The following is a 27,273-nucleotide window of genomic DNA, read 5'->3' on the forward strand; positions in this document are numbered from 1 at the left end:
GCAACTGAGGTGAGGAGAGCTCAGCTTGGGGAGGGCTGTGCAGAAACTGGAGAGGTCTCTGATGATCTTCTAAATTTGATTTAGAGGTGCTGCACGTCTGTGACAAAGTATTTTATTTTTGTCTATCACCTCTAACCCCAAACGTTCCCAGATCAGAAAACGCTTCCCACAGCACACAGATTTTCTTACTTCCAGCACAAGTCCTCACTCTGAAGCACATGGACACGGAGCGCCCGTGGCCCTGCCCGGCTGCTCACGAGGGGCGGGATGAGCAGCGCCGGGAGGGAAAACATCGGAGAACCCCGCAGCCGAAGCCAAGGCTGGTGAGGCCGGGCGGGCGCGGGGAGCCGGGGCTGTCCCCTCCTCGGGCCGTGCCGGGGTGTCCCGGGGCGGGGGGCGCTCCCGGCGGGGAGGCGGGGCCGGGCCGGGCTGCGGGGGCCGCGGCCGCGCCGCCCTCCGGCCCGCGGGCGGGGAGCGCGCTCGTTCGCTGGCAGCGGCCGGGGCGGGGAGCGGCCGGTCCGTCCTTCCTCCTCCTCCTCGCTCCCGCCCTCGGCACCGCCACCCGCGCCCGCCGCCGATGCCGGGACTGCGCCCGCGGTGAGTCTGCCCCGCCGGGACCCGCCCGCGGGAAGTTGCGGCGCGGCCCCGGCTGCGCCTTTGTGCGGGAGCGGCGGCGCTGCCCGCCCGGTCCGGCCCCGGCCCCCATGCCCCAGCCCGCCGGTGCCGCCGCCCCGCGCCGCTGCCCGCGCCCTCCGCCGCGCCGGTACCTGCCGCTCTTTGTTCCCCGCCGCCGCCGCCTTTGTTCCCTCGGTGCCGGCTGCACCTTCGGCACCGCCCGCGCCCCCCGCGGGACATCGCTGTGCGGGGGGCGCGGATGGAGAGACCGCGCTCCCGGAGCGCGTCCCCCCCATCCCAGCGCTGCAAAACCGGGAAAGGGGGAAAGCACCGCGGCGGGGCAGCGGCGGGAGTTCGCCGGGCTTGGCGGGGCGAGCGCGGCGGGCTCGGCCGGCGGCGGGAGCGAGCTCGGAGCAGGCTTGGAGCGGGCTGGGAGCGAGCTCCCGCCCCCGCGGTGCTGCCCTGCCCTCCGGAGCGGGGGCCGCGCTGCCGGAGGAGCTCCGGCCGGGGCCGGCTTGTCCCGCGGCGGGGGAGCGCACAGGGGTGCGGGCAGGTGACCGGCGCTTCCCCGGGGTACCGAGGGTACCGCTGGGATCGTTGCTATCTCTGGGGTTGTGTGTTTGGAAACTGATCGTGCAAACTTACTCAGACAAAGTTCTCGGGAAAAGGGAGCGGCTGCTCTTCTGGGAGGGCCGAGGCAGCGGCATCTCCCTGCGCTGTGTTTTATTGCCGGTGCCGCTGCCCCGGTGAAGCGCTGCCCGCTGAGGAATTACGCGCTCTGTGCTTCCCGCTGCACATGGGCTCCTTTCTCTTTCCCGCCTCGCTGCCAGCCTCCCTTCTGCCTTCCCTCCCTCCCTTCTTTCCAGGGCTCCTGGCAGCCGCCTGCTCCCTCTCGGAGCAGTTTTTACGGATCTGTGTGATTCCAGCCCATGGGATGCCGCACTTTGGGGCTCCCTGTCTGTAACTTGGTGCTGACTTAATGTCAGGTGCTCTGTGTGTGTGTTTGTGGATTTAGGGGGAAAATCCTTGTCTTCCTTTCACCTCCGGAAATAAACCTGGGCTCAGTTTGAATAGTTCTGAATCAAACTGAATCGCTCCTCTCTGTTTCTCCTGAGAGCTGCTGGAGGCATCAGGAAGTAGAGCAGGTGCAGCCTCCTCAAGTTACTGGGAATCTACAGAGAGAAAACTTGGAGCAAGTTTTAGAGTTTCTCGCAGCCTTTGTCATGTCTGGGACTGTGTGCTGCTCATGCCTCTGCTTTGCTTTTATTCTCTATCCTGTCTGTCCTTTCCCCTTCTTTTTGTCATTCCTGAGTTTTCCTCCCTCTCAGCTCTCAGGGTGATGTGCCCTTGCAGGACAGACAGACAGACAGACAAAGACGTAAGTGCCACGTGCAGCGTCCTGGCTCGTTATTGTGACTGTTGGCCAAGCGAGCAGAGCCGTAGCTTGGCGGGCACTTGTGTTTACATCTCTGTGTGAAATGCAATTCCTGCAGAAGCAACACGCGGCTGCTGGCGCCTGCTTCGCTGTGTCACGGTCTTCAGCCGCTCCTGGGGTGCCTCCGTAGCTCTGAGAAGGAGCGGGGTGGCAGCTGCTAACTCTGCTCACAATAACCGTGTCTGCACACTGGGCCACCTCTCGCTGAAATCAGGGCAGCCTAAATAATTGATTTCCGAGGCAGAAGGCAGCGTGTCACAGCAAGAGAGGATTGGGGTGGTGTGAAGTGAGCGGGAGGTGGCAAGGGAGAGGAAGCCCGGGCGTCTGCAGCTGGTGGAAGTGGGGATGAGTTGGAGAGAGAGGGGTGGGTGGTGACACTGGAATTTGGAGGTGAAACACCACCAGTGACCACAAGAACTTGCCACTGCACATATCAGTACATGGTGACAATGTTTGGCCCCCCTCATGTGAAATGCTGTACAAACCTATTCAGAAATGTATAAATTAATGTTCATTCTTCCCTACCTCCTAATGAATTGTAATTAATGATAATTACTTTTTTACCTGAGTTTTCTATAAAAACATGTATTAAATTTCCTTTATTTAAACAATTCCTTACAAATACCCTCAGGAAACTATGTTAAGTGCTGCTGATATGCTAAGATTTGAGCATGGTGGTTTAAGAGGGGCAAAGGGACTGTACTTTAATACTCTTTGGGGGTTCCTTCCAAATCAAGATGTTACATGATTCTGGGTATTCTAAGAAAGGAGCTGATCTTTCTCCTATTAAATCTGACTAAAAGTTCAGTAAAGTAACTTGAGAATTTAGTTGGTGTCAGTAGCACTTGACCAGTCCTGTAGTGTGCCAGCTATTTTTTATTTATTGGTCAGGCAAAGATTTTAAGCAGAGACACAATGAAGTAATTCAAGGGGCGGCGTGCATTGCTGGCTAATGATCTAATAGCTTGAAAATGCTTTATCTCCCTAGCTGCTAATTTTAAGTTTTATGTTGAAAGAGAAAGTAAGAAAAAAACCACCCAACCAGTTACTGTTTGTTTCTTTGCAGTTTTTATCTGTGTCTTTTATGCTGCTCCTCATGATGTGTTTTGGGAAAGATTGCTTGCATGCTTTGGGAGAAAATTTCATTGTTTTAGGGGACAAATGGGCCACAATTTAGCCCATTTATTGAGTTAATCATGCATGTTGTAAAACCCTTTTACTAGTAATTATTCCATAAACAGTGAGTTCAGCTCTGCTCCGTTTCCTCAACATCTGAATATAGAAAGGAACTAAAGAAAAAGTCCCAGAGCAGCTATGAAGAAGGCCAGCTTGGGAGATCAGGTATAAAGAGCCTCATTCATTTGGTTTATCTGTAGTACAGGGATATGCCCTTACTCCATGAATCATCTCCTGACATCTGTTTGCAGCGCTGTTTTCTTAGCAACTGCAGCTCTGTTTTAGATCCAGGCTCTCAATGGCCGGGTTTGTGCCGAAAGATGCGAAGAGACAATCCAAGCTCTTCCTAGTGAAGCTGTGCCTTTCAGCCCATTTAGCCAATTTATTTTCTTCCCTGAGGCACAATAAATACCGGTTTTAAAAGTCTACCAGCTGAGATGCTTTTTCTGTGTCAGTGCAGAGATGCTTATCTGTTGCTTACCACAACTGAAGTGTTTCCCCAACACGATCTGGCAGCGTGGGAGAGGATGGCCATGGGCTGTGTCCTGTTGCAGGGATGAGCTGTGTGTGCACCACACTTGCTCTACCTTTCCTGCAGGTTTTTTTGAGCTGTTGTGGTACTTGTAGATGTGGGAGAGGATGTGGTCTTGAAGGAATGCTCCCAGTGATGGCAAGGACCCACTCCTAGCAACGTGCCTGTTGGAACAAGTAGCTGGATTAGGCAGTGGGATTATACACAATGTGGAGCGTGGAGCACTGCATGAGTAATACTTTGGGATGGATCCATAAGCTGTGATTAAAGGGAAGGTGACATTTCAGACACCTCTCACCTAATCTTTCCTTGCTTGAATTTCATCCCTGGACGGTTTGGGTGGGCGACTCCTGTAACTGAGGCAGAAGTGGCCACATAGACAGTGGCAGAGCATGCTGAGCTGATTTTGCTATTTTTGCTCTCTAGAGGAGAAATCAAGACCTGACTTGGGTCAGAGGGAGTCTTTTACTTCAGCTGGTGTGGATGAATTGGTCAGGAATGTAAATGTATGGGAGTACAAGTGGAATACCCATGTTAAGGGACAGGCAATGTTCACCCCACTCTCTTTGTGCCAGCATGCAGTTCCTGCAGGAGGAGCAGGAGTTTATACCTACAGTAGAACATATAGCTGCTGGACTATGAATCATAAAATACAGCTTATGTTATCCCACAGGACATGAATTTGACTGCCTTACACTTCCTGGACTGACTTGCATCCTGCAGAGCATGAAGGGTGCCAGTAGCAAGCAGTCACTGTGAAGGATGAATGTATTTTGGCTAGGGATAATGCTGACAGGGGAGAGACCCCTCTTGTTTGGAGCATTTTCTTTGCGAAAGGACTGCAGACTAAACACTGCTGCTGAATACTGGCCAGCTTCCTGCCACCTTCATGGATCACACGCAGCTCCAGGTGTTGGTGAGGGTACAAAGATGACAATCTCTGTAGATCACCTAAGTGACAGAACTCACAGCAGGAGATGGAAGAATCTGTTCCTGTGGAGGTGCAGAGGGTCCAGAACAGGGACAGAAGAGGGAGTGGGGCTAAAACTGTTTAGCCCAGCTTGTGTGCACAGCAGAAAATTGTGAGAGGGAAAGAGCTGGTGTAGAACAGGCTGTTATCTCCCCACAGGAGGGGAAATGGGACGGGGCATTGACTCCAGGCAAAACTTTGGTCCTGAAGGGAGGCATGTTTGCTTTCTAACCTTCCTGCAGCCTGCTGATAACTCCCTGCACAATGCAGCTGCACAGATTGGCTTGAGAGGTTTTTAAGGAACTGCTGACCCTGGTACCAGCAATACTGTTTGTGACCAGGGATGAGGAAGAAGAGAAAAGAATGGCATTAGTTATCTGAGCGTTAAGACTTAGGCTGCAAGTTCTATCAAAGGAAATGGCAATTAAGACAGAAAACAAAGCACTTGTAATTACTTTTGTGGAAGTGCAGGGAGGAGGCAGAAATGTGGGGTTTGCAGGAAAAAGTTTTCTGAATCTCCTGGGTTATTGGTTGCCATGAGAAAGACCAGGAGTTGGTGAATGGTGGAGCAAAAGGCTTAAGCAGAGAAGCGAAGGACTACACTGCGTGCCCCTTGGTCTGTGACACACAGCTTGTACATCCATCCATGAAGTGGTTGTAGAGACACCTGAGAAACTCTGTTCAATTTCCATTAGAGAACTCTGTGTTGCGTGGGCTTGTGTTGTTAATAACCAGCTAAATGATACAGGGAAAGGAACGAAAGCTGACTCACAAGAAGCACGTCCAGCTTCTTGGAGGCTCTTGAATCATGAGCAATGTGCAGCTCTGCTTGTTGGAATATTTGGTGAAATAAGCAAGTTCAGTAACTGAATGAAATTCTGCTAGCAAAGCCAGGCCCAATGGTGGAGGTGGTTGTGTATCATTTAGTTACAAGGTTGTTTCTGGGGGAAAGAGGCACAGAGCGCTTGGAGGGTAACCTGAGGGGGTGCTGCTTTGTTTCCTTCCTTTCCCCCATCTTAAAAGGCCACAGTTCATCTTGCCAAACTCTATAACATAACTATCAGCACGAAAGACAGTTCTCCAGACTCCTTTCATAGTCACTGGAGAGGAGCACACGCTTTTGAGCCATGATTCATCCACACTGGGTTGGACATCTAAAAATACACTGGACAAACTGCCCTAAAAGTGCCTGTTCCTCTCCATTGTTTCTGCTGAGCTCAAACAAAGAGCACTTACAGAGGTTCTGCTCCTGTGGCTGTTTAGTGTCTGGAGAGCTGAATCTCAGCCAAAGTATCTCATGTCCCAGCAGAGCATCTAGGAGGGCTCTGAGTGTCCTCATTTCCACCAGCCTCAGTGTTGGTTGTGCAGTGTAAGGCATTTGGCTGTACCTGAGCCTGGGGAGCAGGCAGCAACATCCAGTTTAAATCCACCCTTTCCCCTGTCAGTCCCTGGACTCAGACAAGCTTCGGGCTGGACCTGACAATCTGCTCTAAGTAAGAGGCCAAAGGGGATTTGCAGAGTGGCGTTTTCAAGGTCGCACATCAGGTTAGTGCAGAGGTGGAAGCTGTGAGGACACTGTGGGCTGCCAGGGGTGTGCTCCTTCCCCTGCCCAAGCTCCTTGCAATCTGCTGCACTCCTGGGGATGAGGCTGGCACTGGCTCTCAGTGGTGGACAGCACCTGGTAGGTACTCACTTCATCTGGCTGGAAGCCTTTTGCAAAATTACATAGGCTCATCCTCCTTTCCCTGTCCTTTCTCTTGCAAACATCCATAGTTCAGGCACAATGCTGAAGTATTGTGCACCACAAGGCTGCTGAGTGTGACTGTGTGTGTGCTCTCAGTCACAAGCACCTGAACCTTGGGGTGAATGTGCAGCAGTTCAGTCTTCTTGTGGTCCAGGACAGCAGCTGTGGCTGTTCCCTGGTGGGTGAGTGATGTGTGGAAACTTTTTAAACAGACACATCCACAGCATGCAATAGATAGATCTAAATGGAAACCTCAGGAGTGAGACCCTGGTCACCTCTGAGGTGTTGCCATCATTGTGTTACTTAGCAGTCTGGAAAAGCAATCACCAGCTCTTGTAGCAAAAGCTGTCTGTGCTGGTAAACCAGGTAGGTTAAGGGTAAAATTCCTCCTGTCTGGAGAACTAGTTCACAACAGAAAGACTTCTTTTGCTAAATGAGCTGAATGTCAAGGGAGAGACTTTGCTGAATAAATTTGCTTGTGTAGCAGAGATACAAAGCACAGGCAGGTACTGAGTGTTAAATGGATCCTGTGCATGTCTGATTCTAGACAAATACCAGACTATTCTATCTTTCCTGATGCCTGAGAAAGAATATGATAGCCATGAAATAGAAAGAATGTGTTGTCTGAGCCAGAATTTGATTCCTTAAGTTCTTCTTAGGGGGTCTGTGGGTGAACTCCAGGAGGTGAAACAGATTGCAATTTGACCCCAGAGAGAGCAACTGGGGAGAGGAGGGAAAGAGCAAATTATTAAATAAGAGCTGGGAGAAAAGCCAGTCTCCAAAAATAAACTTTAAAGATCAATTCCAGGTATTTCCTGGCATTGTCATCCTGTTTCTTCAACTGCTCAGCCTGTAACAAGTGGTTTCACAGTTAAGGCTGACAGGTTTAGGGTTGTTTGGTAGGCTTTAAAAAAAAAAAAAAGGAAAAGAGTGTATGATAAACAGATTGCAGTGTTGTTTTTTATGCAAAACTGGGTGGAATGCTGATGACGAAATACCCCTGGGATGGAGAAAGCAGAGCTTGTTATTGTAAGAGGGAATCAAGAGCGGGACTGGCTTTGTTTTGGAGAAGTGAAAAGTCTGGATTTTCTTCCCAATTACATGTCCAGGTCCCCTCAGGAGTTCCTCAGGGGGTGGAAGTGGGTATCTGTGCAATTCAGTGTGAGCAAACAGTGCTCCTGCAGAGCACTTGTGCCATCCTGGTGTTGTAGGTAGCCTTGGAATGCCTTTACAGATAACGTAGGTGAGCGAAGGCATCACCTTTGCAAAGCTCAGAGGTGACTCTGAACGTGTTTCTTCTTGCAAAAATTCTGCGAGAAGCCAGTCCAGGAGTTCACTGCACTGAAAGCCAGTGTGTGAATTGTGAGGAAATTGAAGCATATCCTGTTCAAAGGGCTTGTGTTGGTGATCACACGCCATCTCCCTGCTGGGGTTTCATTCTGGACTGCCAGAGGAGTGTCCCTAAAAACTGTCCAGAGACACAGACACGCCTCGGTGGGCTGGAGCTGGCTCGGGCTGGGGCTGGCTCATGTCTTACCTCACCTGCTTGGCCCAGGACAGGATGGAGCAGCAGCTCTGCTTGCGCAACGCGGCCTCTGCTGCTTGACTGGGCTTGTCTGAAAGGAACTTTGGTGTCAGTAATGCTGCTGCTGTCTGCCAGGGCGATGCACGGGGCTCACGGGCATCTCTCCTGGTTTGTGTGCGTTGTCAGAAATCCTGATTCTCAAAGAAAGAAGCCTGGACACCCCATGGTTCAGACTTGGATGTGAGGACTCTTGTCACCCTGAGTGTGAGAAGTGGAATGCATGATATAAGTAAGGCATTCTTTAATCTGGGCTGCTTCTAATTCGGAGTGCTTGGCTTTGCAATTGTGCTTGTGTTTTATTTTTTGTTTTGTATAGCAAGAATAGTTTATTCTAGCAGTTTACTGTGCAACACCAAGTTCTTTCTCTTGGGTTGTCTATGAGCCCTTTGGCTGTTTGGTCTTCTCTGGCATCAGCACTGGCAGGAATAACAGTGTTTGGCCAGGTTTTCACTGCACACTAGAAATTACTCTACAAGCTTGAAATAATGCTATAAATCAGAGATGTATGTTTGTGGGTTTCTTTTCTTTCCCCTAAAGCAGCTAATTCCTTAAAAGCAAAGGCAAAGATATTTTATTTGTCTTAAATGGTAAAGGAAAGTGCTTTTCTTAGTGGAGGAGGTCCTGCACAGTCAGTGTGGGAGATGCCACTGTCGAGGGGCCCCTTTTGTATGTGCAGAACCAGCCCAGGCATGTGAGCGTGCAGGCTGTGCTTGTAGAAATGCTGCTCTGCCCACAGACCTTGAAGTACGTGGGACAGAAGGCATAAAACAAACAAACAAACAAGACCCTGAACTAGCACTTTGAAGGGAATTTCCAGCTGGAAGAATTATAGGGATGTGAAAAACTCATTCTTTGGAGAGGCAGCCCCTCCAAGTGAAAGGAGAGGTGTGCTGGGGAAGCATAGTAACTTGCACTGCTGTAGCCTTGATTGGACATGCTTGAGAGAGAAGCTGATGAATTCACAGCTGCCAGGCTAGGACCTATCATTTAAATTGTAATTTGCCCTTCAAATTTGGCAAGCTTCATTTTCCATTTGCTTGAAAAATCTCTCTTTTGTGTTTTTCTTCTGCCTGCGTAAAACAGTGAACAGTAGAGAGCTACTTGCAGTAGATTCCTTTTCTCTGCTATATTTAGCAGTCACAACAAGTTTGTGATCCTTGCAAGAATACTGCCAAAAAGTAGATGGGTTTAGCTTGAGACATGCCCTTTCTCTTCTCTTTAGGCTCCCAAATCCACGGTGCAGTTCACTTTCCCCCCCTTTCCCGGCTCTGTTGTGCAAACATTGCTCTGCTGCTTCCAGGGATTCTGCTCAGTCACAACAAGTCCCTGCCTTAGTGGAAACTCCCGCGCTCAGATTGCTGCTATCCCTTGTGGCTTTCTCTTTTCCTAACTTCCTAAAAGAGCAGGTTACTGCTCTTCAGGAAGGTCTTTCTGAACAGTGTTAGGATTTAAGTTAGATACTCCAGGCCTTTTATTGCTTAGGAGAGCTTCACTCAACAGAATAATGGGTTTGTTAACCATCCGACTGTTTCCTTTATTTGGGGAAAACGGGAATTGGGAAGGCAATGGGAAGGAAACATTTGTATTCCTTCAAAGGCAGAATATTACTAGGAGCCTGTTTCTCATGAATATCCTGCCATTAATGCCAAGCAGGTGTAGTTGTTATATATTGCTGTTTTAAATACCTTTACCATGTAAAGTGGTTCCAGCGTGCCTGTGAGTCTGTATTAAAACACTTTCAGTTGCAATTCAAGGGAGGGAAATAAGAGTAACAACTTACTGCAATGCTTCTTGCTTGGCTAGCGTGGGCAGTACAGTCCAGTCCGTTCCTATCGGGCGTGAGAGCCGTGACTCTGTGTGATTGCGGCCATTCCCGCCCCCTTCCCGTCCCTGCCCTACTGTACAGCCGGAGCCGGGCCAGGAAGCCGAGGAGGGGCTGTGGGAGCGGAGCCGTGCGCTGGGAACTGCCCAGCCCAAGGTCACAGGCCTGTCTGGGCCCCGCGGCGCTGCCCGGCCATGCTGCGCCCTTTCCCCTTCCCTCAGGAGGCCGGGCACGGCCAGGCCCCGGCTCCGTGGCTCCGGCCTGTGCCCAGCTAGACGGGGCAGGCGGCCAGTAGGGCTGTCTGTGTGGGAGAAGCTTGGAGGAGTGAAATGACAGCGATTGTTGTCTTGCTGCCCTGTGAAATGACAGCGACTGTTGTCTCTCTGCTGTGTGAAATGACAGCGATTGTCGTCTTGCTGGCTGTGCTCCCAGTTAGCCCAGCTCCCAGTTAGCCCAGTTCCCAGTTAGCCCAGCATAGGAGGAGGTGCTGTTTGTGTGCTTAATGCAGTTCCCAGGTGCAGCACGGATCTGGAGCCAGCCCGTGTTTTTGTGTTGTTTTTGTGATAATCCTTCCCCACAGCCCCGTTATCTGTGGGAAGCGGCCTTGGAGCTGCTCTGCCTGGCTGGGGAGTGCAAGACCAACCCCTGCCCTGGAAAAGCTTTTCCAGTCTGGGCTCACAGCAACAGATAAATGGCTTTTTGGACATGATTGGAGGCTTCTGGGCATTGCACAGGTAGTTTTGGGCTGGGGTGTGCACATGGTTTTGTGTTTTGGAGCCCTTGACGTTGATGGAAGCATGAAGTCACCATGGTGTTTTTGGCTTCCTATATAGCAGTGGACCCTGGGGTGATCATGGTGTATGGCATCAGTCTCCTGAGCCTCCAGGCATTCAACACTCCTCCTTTTTATCTTAACAGCTGTGATTTAAAAGTCCTGAGCAGTTTTTGTGTTCATTGACAATATGGAAAATCTTGGAAACCAGTTGAAAACTGAATAGTTTCTGCAATATTAGTCAGTGTGCTTTGGCACTGCCTTCCCACTCGGAACAGATAAATGTGAGATAGACTCTTATTCTGAGGGCAAGTAATTGCATCGTGCTCCTCTGTGGGTCAACCTTTGTGACTGTGTGAACAAGGCTTAGCTCTGTTAATAAAAGCATTTTTCTCTGTGTGTGTTAACATCAGCATGGAGTTAGTGCAGTTTTCAAACTGTGTAATTGTACCAGGATGACTGATATATTACCACCCCCCCCAAAAAAGAGAAAAGGTCAAGAAAGACACTTAGCTAACAGTGTTTTAAAATTGATTAACACAATGAGAAGATCCATTGTGCTTCTGTAACAGGAACTGTTACTGATGTGTAAATCAAAGACAAACTAGCAACGTTTGCTGGCCTTAAAAATGGTGTGGCTTTTGTATACTCATGTGCTTCTCCTGGCTGGTTTTCAAAAACTATAAATAGATCACTGGGAAGTCCCTGTATAACATAAATGTACTGCTGCTGCTTGTCATAAATAAACTTATAAGAGTTGCCTTGGTCTTGCAGTTCTTCTTTGGAGAATTCCTTACTTGTCCACTTGGTTCCAGAGCATCAGGTCACACGAGACAAGATAATTTCTGTGGCAGTTGGGTGCAGCTTCGTGTCCAGCTCTGAATCCCCTCAAGATCTTATGTTCTCCAGGCTTGGTGTCTTGCAGATCTATCTAATGCTCTCTTGGCTTGGTTCTACCTGAGCAGAGTTGTTCCGTCTTTTCCAAGCTTTTGTCTTTTGGATTCCTTCATCTCCAGCTACTGATAGCATAGGAGTACCCAAGGACAGGCTTATTTCAACGTCATCCCAGGCAATGCAGAGTCTCTCTGATGCCACATGCACTAATACCACTTATTAAAAGACTGGCTGATACCCATCTGATGCTCTTGGGTGTTATGTAGGATCAGGAGGCTATAGCCTCTTTTCTGTATCACCTTCAAAGGGATGGAAACCTAATGGAAGCTCTTTTCTTCCTCCAGGGAAGCACAGAGAATATGTCATTATTGCATATTGGATCATAACAAATATTTATTTTTCTGCCAGACGTAGGGAAGTTGTCAGTTCCTCAAGAGAGGAAGTCAAGGCAGATGTTTCAATGATGCTGTCCTGATTTTTGCCATCCTGAGGAGTCTGGCTTTGAAGGGAGAGGGATCAGCATGTTTTCTGTGTGATCACATTCCAGTTGGGAGTGTGATACAATCTGAGATGGCCCAGAAGAACGATGTTGGCAAGTGCTTTAAAAGTGGAAGGGATGAACTTCAGTTTGGAGTAGGATCTTAAAAAAAATAAAAGATTGTTTAAACACAAAGATGATAGAAAATTCATCCTTTAAACAGACCTTTCTCCTCACCACTGAGTGAAAACATGGTGAAACCACTGTAAGTGAAGTCTTGAGGAGAAAGCAGGACCATCAAACTGAAGTGCTGTGTGAACTTCTCAGGCTTAACAGAGCTGTGAGTGCATCAGAAGTGATAGGAAAATATTATAAAAGAACGAAAACCAAACCAACTTGATGTGGGGCTTCCTGTGATAATTATTTAGGTCATGGGGTCATGGTTTGGATGCCAACAATCTGCCTTCAGGGAGGCTCTGTCAAAGTTACAGATTGATAGCTTACCAAAAAAAATCTGGCTCAGTAGCACTTTGCAAGGCTCAAGACTCACACCTCTGAATGTTGCTTCTTCTTTCTGAATCTAAAATAAACAGAGATCTTTGTTAATAGCCAAAAGGGAAAGGTCTTCAGTTGGTCGGCATTGTGGAGTTCTACTTCTTCCTTTGGATTGGTTCACCAAAGATAAAAATCTGCAGTTTCTGTTCATGATGTTGGCTTGGCTCAGTGCATGAGTAATAATAATCTGTTGCTAGGAACAAACTTCAGTTTACATGGAGAGGCCTCTGTGGAGGGCAGGTCTTGGAGTCCCTGAGTGGGTCATAAATAATCAGTGGCACTTCAAAGGAGGAAAAGTAAAAACAAGCGGTTGGAGATGCTATGAAAAGATGTCTGCAATTCCTGTTGCAACACCAGTGGAAAGCATGCAGCCAACATAATTGGGAAAGTGTGGGGCATGGATCTCCAAAGGCAAAACCAGTGAAGCAGGGATTTACTAACAGTGGGTTATAATGTTCACATCCCTCTAGCTGGGCTTGTTTGCAAGGTATATGCTGCTTTCAGCTTTAGGGAGTGCAAAACTGAGCTAATTTCATGGCATATGATTTTCCAAGACTGGCTCCTGGGGAGGGCCTTGAGGGCACATCTGTGCAGGGATGTGTACAGGTTAGCTGTGAACTTGGAGGCTAAAAAGATTCTTACCTGGGACAGTGTGGAAAATACTAATTTGCCTTGCTTCCTAAGTACTGTGCACAGCTGCTTTGTAGAGGTAGCTTTCAATTAATTGATGAAATACCCATTTCCTGTTTTAGCTGTAGTTACAGGCATTGTTTTTTGAAGAAGGCAGTGGTTTAACTGCTGGGTTTTCCATGCCATGGAATCTTACCATCTGCTGTACTTGGAACAGCTGAAAGCCAAGGTTTGCAAACCACACTGATCTGAACTAATGTTAAGGCTGTGAAATCCTTTCTAATGAATCCTCTAAATCCATCTGAAACTTTTTTCACCCTTTCTTCTGAGACAAGAATGTCCTTATAAAGACCCTGCTTAAGAGGAGCATCTCTTAGGTCTCATTAAGACTTAAGCCTCACTGGAGACAAGGTATTTAAATCAGTGTTGTCTCTTCTTATGATAATGGAATGCAAAGCCTGGGTATGATTATTTTCAGGTTAGCTCCTTGAGATTTGCAGTGTGCTACTTGCTCTTGGGTTTCTCTCTTATCAGTGTGCCTATGTGTGTATGTTAATGCTCAGGATTTTCTGCAATCTGCTGGCTAATATTAGCTGCATTTGGTAGAGGAAGGGAAATTACCCTAGGATTTGTGTGGTACCACTGTGCTGATTTAATTTCCACCAATATTTTTAGGTGCCTGTTGTGGAAGTAGCTGAAGAAGTAGGGGAAGAAGTGTTTGAGTCTTAGGAGTGCCCTCATCACAGGGAAAGCTTTTTTTGATGCTCTAAGCATTTGAGCTGCGGATTGAGCACAGGTGGCCAAGAATTTGCCCCATGGAGAACACCGTGGAAAGCTTTCTTCTCCAAAAGGACGTTGCTAATGGCGTCTTTCTCGTGTGACTTACCCTGCAGTGGAGAAAAGATGAGCTTGCACAACAGCTCTGGTGCAATTCACAGAAATTAAATAATTGAAATTCATAATCCACAGGAAATGAATCCATTGGAAATAAGATCCCAGTGTGCCTGGAACTGCCTCTTTGACTCTGTGATACTTCACAGGCTGTCCCAAGGTGAAAGCAGTTAATGCTTTCCTACATTAATGCTAGATTCTCCAGACAGAGGGAAGGACAAGGTCATTCTCTTCACCTTGGTTTTTATTCCCCAGTGACAAAGTGTAGTTTGAAAGCATTTGATTTATTTTTCGACATTGTGGCTATGTATTTCCTAGTCATCCAGCATTTCTTGGAGGGGAAGGGATTGGTTTAGCTCTGCAGTTCATTGAATCGTCATGAAACAAAATAACTGACATAAATACAAAGTAGAAAAGATGATCCTTCCTACTGCCAATGAAAACCATTGCTGGTTGGTGGTTTTAGACTCTTCAGAGTCTGTAATGATACAGTTACAGTTGACAATGCTGTATTGAATGAAATTTGGGGCAAGAGAGGTGGACAAATCAGGGGTATTGTCCCTGTATAATCCCTTCTCAGACAATCTGTACCTTGTACCTTTTAAAGAAGACTAATCCTTGCAGGTGTGTCCTCCAGGACTGTGCTTGTGTCTCCCCTTCAAAGCAGCTGTGGAGTCTCCTCCTGGCGCAGGGCAAAATGGGATGTCTGTGTTTAAAGAAATTTAAAATTTCCCATCCTTTTGGGAGGGAGGCCATAAATTGACTTTAAAAGAATATAAGAGCATATGCTTTTCTTTACTTATGATCATGTGCTGTAGTTGAAGTAAATTAATTCATAAATTAAGTAACAATTAAAGTTTATTCCTGCTTTAGACCTTAATATACTTTCTGCTTTGAAATCCTGGAAGTTTTATTAGCTTTAACTACTTGACTGGTTAGAGATCTGAACTGAGATTGGGGTCCCATCACATGAAGTGCAGTGAAGTAAATAAAAAGAGACGCTACGTGAAAAGAGACACTACATAAAAAGAGACACTCTGTGCTGTTTTGTTGCTGTAGCTGGCAAGGGTTGGGCACAGAGGAGGAACAGTCACAGAAAGGTTTAAAATATACTTTGTGTTGTTTATGAAATGTCCATCAGAGTTGTTCATGCTCTTGCATACTTTCCTGTTATTATAATGGAATTTTAATCCCAAATCCTGCTCCTTTCCTCTGGACTGTGGTCCCAGTGACTCTAGCATCATGCAGGTTAGTTGAAAATAATTTGGCTCTCCCCATGTCATTGTCTCAAATGTGGGTGCTTTGAAATTGAACAGATATGTAAGTTTCCACTGTTTGGAAGTTTGTTTACATACTTCCCACTTGGACCATTTGTCATCACCTTCAAGGTGGTGATCAAAAAACCAAATCCAAGACTTAGTCATACCAAAAATATTAAGGCCACCTGACATTTGGTATTTTCAGACTTTGGGTTTTTATTGCTTCATCTTGAGAGAAAAAAGAAGGGAGTTTCCCAGGAAAGATTGCCTTGCCTTGGGCATAGCTGTGAGCACTGGATTCTTGCTCAGCCATTGCCCATCCTCAGTTCCTGTAAGAGCCCAATATTTATTATAGAATTCCAAGTTCGAAGGGACCTCAAGGACCATCTTGTCCAATATTTTGTGCTAAAAGCATGGTCCAGACAAGATGGCACAGCATCCTGCCCTGTCAAATCATAACAGTGCCAATGTTGTGGAATCCACTACTTCCCTGGGGAGATTAATCCAGTGAGTGATTGTTCTATGAAAAATTTTCCTCTTGTGTTTAATCAAAATCTCCCCGGCAGTAACTTGTACCCACTACCCCTTGTGTTTTCCATGTGACGCCTGGTAAAAAGAGAGTTTCCATCCTCTCTGTGGGCACCCTTCAAACACTGGAACATTGTAATAAGATCTCCCCTTTGCTTCTTTTCTCAACGCTCAGCAAACTCAGTTTTCTTACCCATTTCCCCACACAGGCCTCCCAGTCATCTTTGTGCTCTTCTCTCTCAGCCTGTCCACATAATATTCTGTACAGCATGGTCCCAAACTGCACCCAGTATTCCAGGTGTCCTAACAAGTGCTGAGCAGAGTGGAACAGTGCCTTCTCTATCTCTGCTGGTGATGCCCTTGTTTGTGCTGCCCAGAATTTTGTTGGCTTTCTTGGCTAATTTAGATACCTTATGATTTCCATCATAACCTCAAGGCTTGGCTTGTTTATATCACCATGTTCTTGTGCCAGCCAAAGATCAAATCACTTGTTTTCCTCCTGGTTTTGCTTGCTAATGAAGCCAAACTCTTGTAAAATATGGGTTTTTTTTGATGATCCAGATAGGTCTGACCTTTACCTGCCCCAGCTAGAGCTCCCTTTGCTCAGATCTGGTGCCTTGAGTTGTAGTTGTAAGCTGTTGGTGACTTGCAGAAGTGCTGCCTGGTCACTGCAGCAGCTGGAATCAGTGCCTCAGCCATATCAGCTAATATCTGTTTCTCTGGAAATCCACTTTTTTTGTTGCCTTTTTTCTCTCTGTCTGGCCTTTGCTTGTCATCAGTAAAGTGATGTCCCATGGCAGGGAGGTTGGACTGATGGTCCTTTCCAGCCCAAAGCATGATGTGATTCTAACTGTGGGCAATAACCCCTGGTCTCACCTAGGTGCTGTAAATGGGAGTTGATTGATGTTTCTGAAGTGTTCAGATGCCAGGGTGGTGAGTGCCACAGAAAATCTTGTGAGGGACTCAATAATCCTGTCATCAGAGCAGCTCTTGGATAAAGGACAAGGACACACATTGTTCAGGGTGAGGAAAGTAAAATATTGAAGAGCTCCTCGTGGAGTGCATGTTGTCCTTTCTGCTCAGTGAAGGAGACAGAGAGTGAGGAAAAATAGTATAGAGTGGAGTAAACAAAGGCTGCCTCATGATTCATGTGCACAAGGGAATGGATGTAAGAATTTCTCTGGCATTCCTTCATGTTGTATTTCCTGACTCATCTATTCACACCCTTTATTTTGACATATACTTGGTGGATGAGTTATTAATATATGGTGTGGAAATCCTAGTGCTTCTGGTGAAAAGGTTACAGTTGTGTAGGTAACAAAGCTTGTTTAAGAGTAAGCCCTTAATTAAATTTCATCTTAGTTACTTTTGGAATTTGTTTAACTTCTGTGTTCTTGGTAAAAATAAGTCTCTATCTTAAGCTTCCAATTCTTCCTACAGTGGCAAGTGGAACAGTACTGCGGAACAAGGATCACTTGTAGTTTTTTAAGGAAGATGGAGCATATTTTTTCTATGGGGGAGATATCCAGGGAGAGGAAAATGGAGGAGTTGGAAAAAGAAACTCCTTCATGGGGGTTGAGGAGTAACAAAAGTACCAGACAGAGACAGCAGTTGTGTTGATTCTCATATGATAACTGCTGCTTTTTCATTTCATCTTCATCTTTGCAGATTCTGCCTGAATTGTTTCCATTCTGTAACAATTACCCAGGCAGGAAGGGAGGACTGAAAGGTACAAGGATTAAAAAACTTATGTTTGGCATTTACCAATCTGCAAAGGCACTGTGGGCTTTTGTCACCGTGGCTTTCTCGAAGAAAGCAATGTGTTTGAATTTTCCTAATCCTGGTGCTTTTGTTTTCGTGGCAAGGCCCACTGGGATCCTGGTTTATTGTGGAGTGCTGCTGGCTACTGTTAGAAAAGAGTCAAAGGACCAAAGCTTGTGTTCCTGCTGTGGGAAGAGTCACTTTATTCTGGATAAACTGAGGGAACAGCTGACCAAGGGAAGAAATCCCAAATCAAAATGTGTATCTTGGTGTCACATCATCACTGAGCATCGTCAATTTTTATGTAAAACTGTACTGATTTTCTTCTTTTTTTTTTTTTCTTTTTGTAATATAATTTCAGTTTGGAAATTGATTGAAGAATCACCATAGAATTCAACATGGCATCACAGCAGTCATCTGCATCAACAGAGGAGCAGGCTTCCTCTGAAATAGATGATCTCCATCTAACGCTGCAAGGTAAGTCACTGAAGTTTTCTGTGCCTTTTTAATTTAGATTTTTGTCAAAAATCTGTGGCTGTGTGTACAAGTTGAAGGGAATTCTGAGAAACCTGTTTAAACTGGGGTTATGGTGAGTGTAGTTAGTTCAAGTCTGTGCTTCTTTGCAGATGTTTCTGTGTTTCAGGAGAGAGGCTTCAGCATGGAAATGACAGATAAGCTCTTCTAGTACTTTCTCATGATATTTTCAGATCCGTTGCCTTTTTTGGTACTGATGTGCACACTGGTTCTTATGCTGTGTTTCTCAGAATGCATGTTGCTGTAAACTGTTTGGAAAGGAACCACCAGCATGAAAACAAGCCAGTTTCATTAGTTTCCTTGTTTTCAGCTTGCTGACACTTAAGTGGTTGCATTGAGCTGTCTTAATGAAGCTATTGACTACACTACTATTTTATTTTTTTTATTTGCTTTTCTGTTTTTAGCTACTATATGCCCTGCAAATGGGGATAATTTTTGTGGCTTCTAAACAAATTTCCTATGGGTCAAGATTTGGGTTTTTACTTGTTTTTTACATGTGTTATAACTTGTTAAGGAAGCACTCAGTGGTGATTTTTAATTATTTCAGTTTAATGTCATTTACCTGGACAGTGAAATGATGATGAGTGCGTCAGACCTGGCCTCTCAGAACTTTTGGCTTTTCCTTACTCAGGGGTTGAATTTCCTTCTGTAAGGATTTTCTCTGAAGGTTTGCTTTGCTGTGAGCATATTCATGGAGGCTATCACGGAGGCTAGTCCAGGCAGCAGGACTAGCCCTGCTGAGAAGCTTGGCTTTGATGTGTTTAGGGCCTGGTCCATCCTAGAACGGATGGACTAACTCCTGTTTCCACAGAGCTATTTCCTTTTAACTCCCTTGCAGTGAAATTTCCATGGTGCTTGGTGGAGAGCAAATATGTTGAAAACAGATGGTGCAAAAGAAAATTCTGCCAAGTCCCTTGTGTGATCTATATTTGCACTAGTGCTGTCGTTGAAGCCATGTGTTTTGACGAGTGAGTGTTAATAGTGCTCCAAAGCCAAGTGTCTTTAATGGTGAATTTTCTTCCGTTTTGCTTCAGCATTGCATTTTTAAGAGAACAAGCAAAAACTTGTAGCAGACAGGAGCTGCTCTGACTATTGCACCAAGCACAGCTTGTCAGACACACATTTGTTGTGCCAGTCAAACCCAGCCTTGGGTAGAAAGGCTGAGATGGCTGTTGTTGTGGAACAGATTTGGAAAACACTCTTCAGCTTGAAGGCAGATTTGAAGTTAGATGCCATTTTTAGGGCAGGGATTTACTTTCAATTTTTTTTTTTTCTGAAAAGCCAGATTGGTGTTTGTATTGAAAGACAATTGAGTTTTTTGGTCAGTGTCTCATTGAGGGAGCCCTGCTTAGTAAAACTGAAATGACTGTATTCCTTTGCTGTAATAAATGGAGCTCTTAGATTGTGCTGAAATGAACACACTGCAAATCTTGTGCCCAAGCTGCTTGTGCCTGGCTGTTGTAAAACATCCAGAGATATCCCTTAGAAGTGACATGAGCAATTTTTTGTAATGATTGAAGACACAACAAATGGTCCTGACACATTTTGTGTATGGAGCGGTGGCGCTGCGGCGTCTGCTCAGGGTCAAACAAGCAAATGGCAATACAGCTGTGAGGAAGCACCAAAGACATGCTCCCTGACATGACACATAGGGACCATTAGCAGCTCTGCTCACAGATCTGTGGTAGCAAAGGTCACATAAGAAGAATAGGGTCACTCAAGGAAACAGGTTTTTCCATTAATAGGAATCTTGAGATGAAATTTGTGAAGCAGCCGGTGGTATTGACTGCTTTAAATCAATGAGAGAAATTTCAGATTCAAGGAGTGGTTGCTTATAGCTATCAGAAAAGGAGCTTGCATTTTGTGTGACTGCAGATGGATGTAAAACTTGCTATGATCTCCTTTTTTGAATTCCTGAGATATAGCTTCAAAGAATATGTCCAGCATTGTAATAATACACAGCATAAGAGGAGATGTGCATAAAGGAAAAGGCAGGACTGAGATCTAGTCTGGATATAGTCTAGATATATTTTAATCTACTTTTTAATTCTTTGTGATCCAACCTTCCTTTTTTCCTGAAAGGCATCCCATGGGGATAGAGCACTTGTCTAGTCTGGTTAATTAGGGCAAGATCAACTTAATGTGTCAGTTGGTTTGGTCATATAACTTTGTGAAGTTTATGCCTAAAAATAGTAACAAAGTCATCAGCTTTATTTTTCTTTTCCTTCCCTACCATGTGTAAATATGTTATTTTAAGTATGTTTGACTGTTATTTAAGTTAGTCTTCTGCAAGGACAGCACTTTTGGGAAGAAAAGAAGGAAAAGAGAGGGAAGGAATAATCCCTTTTAAGTAATGAGTGGAGAGTTTACTACTTATTAGCCTTAATTATTATAGAATCCCTATTAATTTATGGCTAGTTTGTTAATAGTGTAAAAGCTTGTTAGTGGGTTTTTAGGCAGAAGAGTATTCAAGGGTGAACATTCACTTTCCTTAATAGTGCTTGGCCTAGAAGATGCCATGAAGAAATTCACTGGAAAATAGGTAATAATGTAACTTAGTTCTCAGTGCATTTTTCTTGTCAGTTAATTACTTTAAGGATACTTAATGAAGCTTAAAAAACATGAAGAAAATAGGTGAAGAAATGAAAGCAGTATGTTTTCTACTGCCCCATCTCCAGACAGTAAAGATAGTAATAAAATCGTGAGGCTGAAGTAAAAAGCTGCAAGAATATAAACCCCTATATATGGATCTTTTCAGATTTATGTTTTGCTCTTTAACCTTTACCAGTTTTCAAGCTGATATCCAGATGAGAGTAATAGTTACCCCTTCCCTCCCTGCCAAGAAAATGGAAATTGCTATGAAAATGCATGATGTCAGGAATTGGCAGGCTTCTTTTATTTTCTTTTTTTCCCTTCCCTCTGTCCCAGATGTTGTAATAAAATTTAATCAGATTAAGGTCAGCATTATCTGGGCCCTTTCCTTCAGCACCTCTCTGCTTCTTCACAGTTTTCTGATGCAGCACATCTTACAGCAGCTGCAGAATTGCTTTGTTGCAATCCTTGCACAGCCATGTAAAAGTGCAGGTGCGAAGCCTGGACCTATTACTGCTGTATCCAGTGGGGCAATACTGTAGGGAAGGGTTTATCCTCCCAGGCAATCTGCAAACATTGTGGTGAGCAGAGGATGCCTGACAGGGAGATGCTTTGTTGCACCATGGGCCATGTTTGGAGCCTGAAGTCACTTTTGGTGTGGGATGGAGCAGGCAGGAGTCAGGGCTTGCCTGGCAATGAGCATGGGAGGGATAAAGCAGGGTCCCTGTCCTGTGTCTCCTCCTCCTGGGTTTCCCTCCCATCCGCGCATCATGGGCTGGCCCCAGAGAGGCATCCAGCCTGCTGCTCATCCTTCTGTGAGTTGGAGAGGCACAGTCAACATCCAGAATTGCCTTTGGCTGCTTGAGCTGAGGAGGCATGTCAGCTGCTTGGTAAGAGAAGGGTTTCTGGCAGAGCTCTGGGAGCTGTTGGAGATGGAGCCAAGCTCTGCTGCCGAGCAGGAGTGCAGTGAGGGAAACACGCAGCTGCTTGGGGATGGGTGGCTGCAGCAGGAGCTCTGCAGGGTTTGTGCACCCTGGAGCAGAACTATTTCTTGCTTCTGGAATGTAAATCTCTACCTGTGGGAGGATTCAACCTCGATTTTTTTGTCCCATGCACAAATCCTTCCCCTGTCTTCCCTGGGATAGCAAACAGACCCCTGTGTCTGGTGCTTCCCACCACGCCTGTCCAGAACTCTGTTTTCCCTTTTCTTTTCATGCTTGCTGAGCTAATTCAATCACAAAAGTGTGTTTTAGCCCTTGGAGTTTGGGATGTACTTACTCTTTCACTGTTTAGTTAACTGCAGGGTTCCTAATTTTTGGCTCCACTTATTAATGTGTGTTACTGTTTATTACTGTAACCCAAAGCGTGATAATACAGGAATGTGGTTGCTACAGCTGAAGAGAGTTTTTGAAGAGAACTGTTTTTGAAGAGAGTTTAGTGATAAGAAATGAATGATACTTTTTTCATGCAGTTATGTCTAATCCTTCATGAATGATTTCTCTTCAAGTGAAATTGATAATACAGAGATGTGTACGGATAGATTTTGTTGTGCAGCTTGTTGATTGCAGTTGATTGTACTCATCTCTGATTTACAATAAGAGTATTTCTTTTTGAGCACCTCTTAATTCATCCAGAGGTAAGGTAAATTATTAATTCTTACCCAGCTTTTTTTTTGTTTTAACTCTGTATCTCATCTGATGGGGCCACTTGCTTATTGAAGCTACAGATTCGTTTTCTTTACCAGAATGATTTTAAAAAGTCTCTTAAATGTTTATTACAATTTACAACAAGGACTTTTACAAAAAGCTGCCCTAGGAGCTGCACAGAAATTTATTCCCAGTTTATGCAGCCTGGGTGAGGAGTGCTCTGCAGTTCCCGTAACTGCACAGCTTCATGGCATGTGACAGGGCTGATGGCACTGGAGAGGCAACTGACACATGACACTGCCTTGAAAAAATTCAGTCAGGGGTATTTTTGTCTGCTTCACACGCCTAACATAAAAAATAGATTGTATAGTTGCGTAAAAGTGTTCCCTGCTGGGTAAATTGCACTTTGTTAACTGCATTGCCTGGTATGTAACTGGTTAAAAACTGGAATTAAAATGCCAAAGGAGTTGATGACTCCTGAGGCACCTGTGAGATCACTACAGTCAGATCCCTGTTTCACCGTTCACTTTATTTAAAATGTTAGAAAAGCCGCTTGAACGTTTATCTTTAAAAGTATGTTGGTATGTAGATGATGTGATTTGGTAACTTTGAGAATTTAATCTCCACCTGCCTGTGCCCCTGAGTACTAAACATCACTTTGTGGTGGCAGTGAAGACTCTGGTGATTCAGAGCATCGTGACAATGAGAGTAGTAAAAGGGTTTGAATCAGCCCGGAGGGCAAAGCTTGGTGTGAACACACTTCTGAGTTAGCAGCACTTGTGGTAAGCTGGACAACTGGCTTTCAAAAGGAAAAGGAGGTTGAAAGGAGTAATGCAGAAAGTTTCCACTTGCTTCACTGATGTGGTAGTAGTGATTTAAATCATATTTATGTAATATTTGGATTTGAAAAGACCCATTCCTCCTGTAGAGGTATTTCCCTCATTTTCATTGGGTTTTGGGTAAACTTCTCAATCTTGACAAAGAATTCTGTGTTTGTTTTTAATTGCTTAACACCATGTTGCTGAACATAAATGCTGGAAATAACCCTTTTCCCTGCTTTCCTGTCTGCAGAACATGAAACTGTTGCTGGGTGGAAGGGAAGGGACTTTACAAAGGGCTTGGGGGTTAATTGCTCACTCTCAACTTGGATTTGCAAGTCCTTGATTGTTATTCTGATGGTTCCAGTCATTTAAAGAATGGTACTTGTTGTGTATTAGTTCATACCTGCAGTGCTGTCTTGAAGGAGCTCTCCTGGTTATCCCTGCTTCCCATCCTTTGGTTCATTCTGCTGCTCTGTCAGGGAGTGTGGGAATGGTTATTTTGAATGAAACTGAAATAAGGAAAGTACTGGGGCTGGAGTTAGCCCAGCACAGCCTCTGTCCCTGCACACATGGTGGGTACACTGTGTTGTGAGCAGCAGCTCCCCTGGTCTGTTCCTGATGAGCTCCCTGCACGCTGCTGCAGGCATAGCCTCAGCTGACCTCAGTGCTGAAAGGCAGACACAAAAATATCATACACAAGAGGTAATTCCTCCTGGTGTAACAGAGATGAGAAGATGACAGACAGGCTTGTGCTCATTAAAGTGATCACTTAAATTTTTTTTTTTTTTTAAGAAGCCATACATGTAAATTGTTCACTGACAATGGTACACAAGTTGTTGTGATAGAAGAAATCCTCTTTGCTGTTTGGTGACAGTGTTTGATGTCTGTGGATGGACAGGCTACATCTGTTCTGCCATCATTTGCTTCCCCCAGCTCCGTGCTGAAGGAGGAGGTGCTTTCCTTGAAGCTGTCATTCCCCCACCTCAGGAAGGGAGGCATGGAAGGCAGAAGAGGAGAGTAGATTAATTTTAAATCTTGTTTTTTCTGCATCACAGTTTAAGGAAGGCTGAGAGTACAACAGTGGCTGGCAGTGCTGCTGCTTTCCTTTTCCCTCCTGGGAGAGTTCAGCACTCCCATGGTCCCTGCAGTGTCCCTGTGCTCCTAATGATCAGCCTGGCTTGTAGCACTTGTTGGTAGCTCATTACTGAATAAAACACTCATTGTCCAGCAGTGTCTATTGATTTTTGGCTATCCTACGTGACACATTGCTTGTATGTGTTATCCCTCCCTAAAGAGCTGTTAACACAGGGTGAAATGTGATAGATTTTGGGTATTTTCAGATTACCATGTTCTTATTCTGTTCTCTCAGATACACTTTTTAGCTTAGTGATTTTTGACCCAAAGTAAAGAGGATGATCAGGGTTTGGAGGTTTTTGTAGCTTTTTTATTCTAGGTCAGTGACATTTTGAAAACTGGGGCAAGAGAAAACCAAGGTCAGTTAGAGTCCTACAAAAAGGCCTAACAAAGAATCCATTCACCCTCATAAAAATAAAAATCTGTATTAATTAACCACATGGTAGAGATAAGAATTGGAGAGCTTGATTAAATCATTAGTGCCTCTGAGCAGCAGCAGCATTGGAGGGAGAGCTGGGAGGGAAAACACACTTAGCCTGAAAATTGCAATACAGCTGCCTGCCACGGTGCCAGGAGCACATCTGTGCTGAGTGTGTGTGGCGTGGAAACCCTGACTGCTGCACTACAAGCTGGGGAATACTGGCAAGCATGGAGTTCTGTTATTAATTCAGGAGGAGAGTCTATTATTTGTTGGGGTAGGAAAAAAAGGCACATTGCGGCAGAGGCAGCAGCTGCTTGGAAAGCAGCCCAGTGGGTTGTGTTAGGTAGCTTGTGCAGGGCTTTAGGTGTTCTTACATGTGGAATAACCACCTTGTACTTTCACCAGGTGAGAGTTGCCCATGTGAACCAACACTTGCAGTATCTGGCCCCTATTGCATAATGAAACATTTTGATAGGCATGTCAACCAAAACAAGGCCAAATGGCTCATCTCAACCATCTGAACCAACCTCAAATGCAAGTTCTCCAAACCAGCAGCAGCAGTGTGTGTTTGGCAAGAGCTGCAGCTGCAGGAGTCACTGGCGTCAGGCAGAGCAGTCAATATTTGCTCTCTGTCCCTTTTCAGATGCTAGCAATGCCAGCCTTGCCTGCCTGATAAAACTGAGCACAGCCACTCAATAATTGCTGCTTGGGTAATTGGAATGGCTCCCACGTGGTGTTCAGCTGAAGGGTGTGGTTGGCTCCTGTGCTAACATGAAGCCAGTATCTCCATGCTATTTTTGTCCTCCCTGTGAGCATTGCAGCATTGTTTGGTCTGTGTGCCTTGTGCACACTTAATTTTCTGTTTTTCAAACAAAACCCAATTTTTGTCAATTTGTTTTTGTTAAGATTGCCCTTATCTAACCCTTTGAGGGCAATCTTGGTGATGCTTAGAAAGAATCCTAAAACAATCCAGCCAGCAGGGGAAACAGCCTGCTTCATGCTCCGACAGGATGGTGGTGTTGCAGATTAGTGGAGGGCTGATGAAAGATGCCTTCACTACAGATGCAAAGCAGTGCTCCATACAGGTAATGAGAATGTTTTTGTTGCTGCTCACCCTCCCAGTGAGGCAGAAAACAGCCTGTGGGGTGAGGAGCAGGACCCTGGGTTGCCCTCGAGTGAATTCTTGTGTTTCATGAGTTGATGAAGCTTCACAGAAACTCCTTTGGTCTGCCTTGGATCATGAATAGACCCCAAGACTGCAGTTTGTGGTTACAAATTTTCAGTGTTTAGTAAAGTGTGGGACATTTTCCTGTGAGTGGTATTTTCACTTTCATTGGCAGAACAGTCAACTTTTTTTTTTCCCCCAAGGGCATGGTATTTTTGGTTTCCTTCATCCTGCCCAACCTACCAAAACATACATATCTATTGCTGAGAAGTCTTGCACATTCCTAACAATGTCAAGCTTGCCTTCAATTAATCTTTTGAGCAAGAACATACTTTCAGAGGCAGAAGAGATGGTCTGTTCCCACCCTATCTCCCAGATTTGTTTCTCCATGCATGCTTTTTCTGGGAAGGCAGCCCCAATGCTTGCAGTCAAGGCTGCTGTGGTAAAGGAGATAAAAAGGAGTTTGTGTTCAGGCTGGCTGTCATGTGTGACAGTGTTCACAGGGGTCTTAGGATGAGGGAAGAGATGAGGATCTGACTCCATGTTTCAGAAGTCTTGATTTATTATTTTATGATATATAATTTATTAAAACTATTCTAAAAGAATCGAAGAAAGGATTTCATCAGCAGGCTGGCTAAGAATAGAAAAAGAAGGAATGAATAACAAAGGCTTGTGTCTCAGACAGAGAGTCCAAGCCAGCTGACTGTGATTGGCCATTAATTAGAAACAACCAACATGGGCCAATCACAGATCCACCTGTTGCATTCCACAGCAGCAGATAACCATTGTTTACATTTTGTTCCTGAGGCCTCCCTGCTTCTCAGGAGGAAAAAATCCTAAGGAAAGGATTTTTCATAGAATGTGTCTGTGACACTCACGAGCCTTTGGGATGGCTGCTGGTGGCAGATGTGAGTCCATCATCTCAGGGGCCAGAACATTTGTTTGTCACCTGAGACCTGTGTTCAGCCCCTAGGGATGAGTGGGTTTTGTGGTGTGTATTGGAAATGGAGTGGTGTTTTGGGAGGGAGCATGGGCTGGCAAGTCAGGTAATTCACTGCCCCTGACAAGGCTGGAGAACTGCTCTGGTCCAACTCTGTTGTTCACCCTCTGCTTCACCTTCTGGGGGAACTGGGCTTTCCTCCATCTCTGCTGTCCACAGGCAGGTCTGAGAAGCTGTTCAAATACTCTGGGTTTTGAAACATGGGCTTAACCAGCTCCCTGCAGAGCTGCTGGTTGGTGGCTGCTGTCTGTGTGACACCACCAGGGCCCTGGGTGCATAGCTGCAGAGCTGCACCTCTGTGTCACTGGGTCAT

At 45.6% G+C, this 27,273-nt stretch overlaps 1 protein-coding gene across 4 annotated transcripts in view; it reads left to right on the forward strand.

Moving 5' to 3' along the window:
* LOC102072960 (nesprin-2) overlaps positions 1–27,273 on the forward strand; it is a 181,891-nt gene that overhangs the window by 4,521 nt on the left and 150,097 nt on the right. For 2 of the 4 annotated variants that reach the window (XM_026796308.2, XM_026796309.2), the window contains exons 1-2: positions 443–597; positions 18,009–18,124. In XM_026796308.2, coding sequence (XP_026652109.2) covers positions 18,046–18,124 — 79 coding nt within the window. In that variant the 5' untranslated portion in view covers positions 443–597; positions 18,009–18,045. Of the gene's footprint in view, positions 1–442; positions 598–7,654; positions 8,287–18,008; positions 18,125–27,273 lie in introns of those variants that run through there. The other 2 variants (XM_074542221.1, XM_074542222.1) reach the window with 2 other exon arrangements.

This window comes from Zonotrichia albicollis, chromosome 6, assembly GCF_047830755.1.
Source record: "Zonotrichia albicollis isolate bZonAlb1 chromosome 6, bZonAlb1.hap1, whole genome shotgun sequence".
Taxonomy (NCBI): domain Eukaryota; kingdom Metazoa; phylum Chordata; class Aves; order Passeriformes; family Passerellidae; genus Zonotrichia; species Zonotrichia albicollis.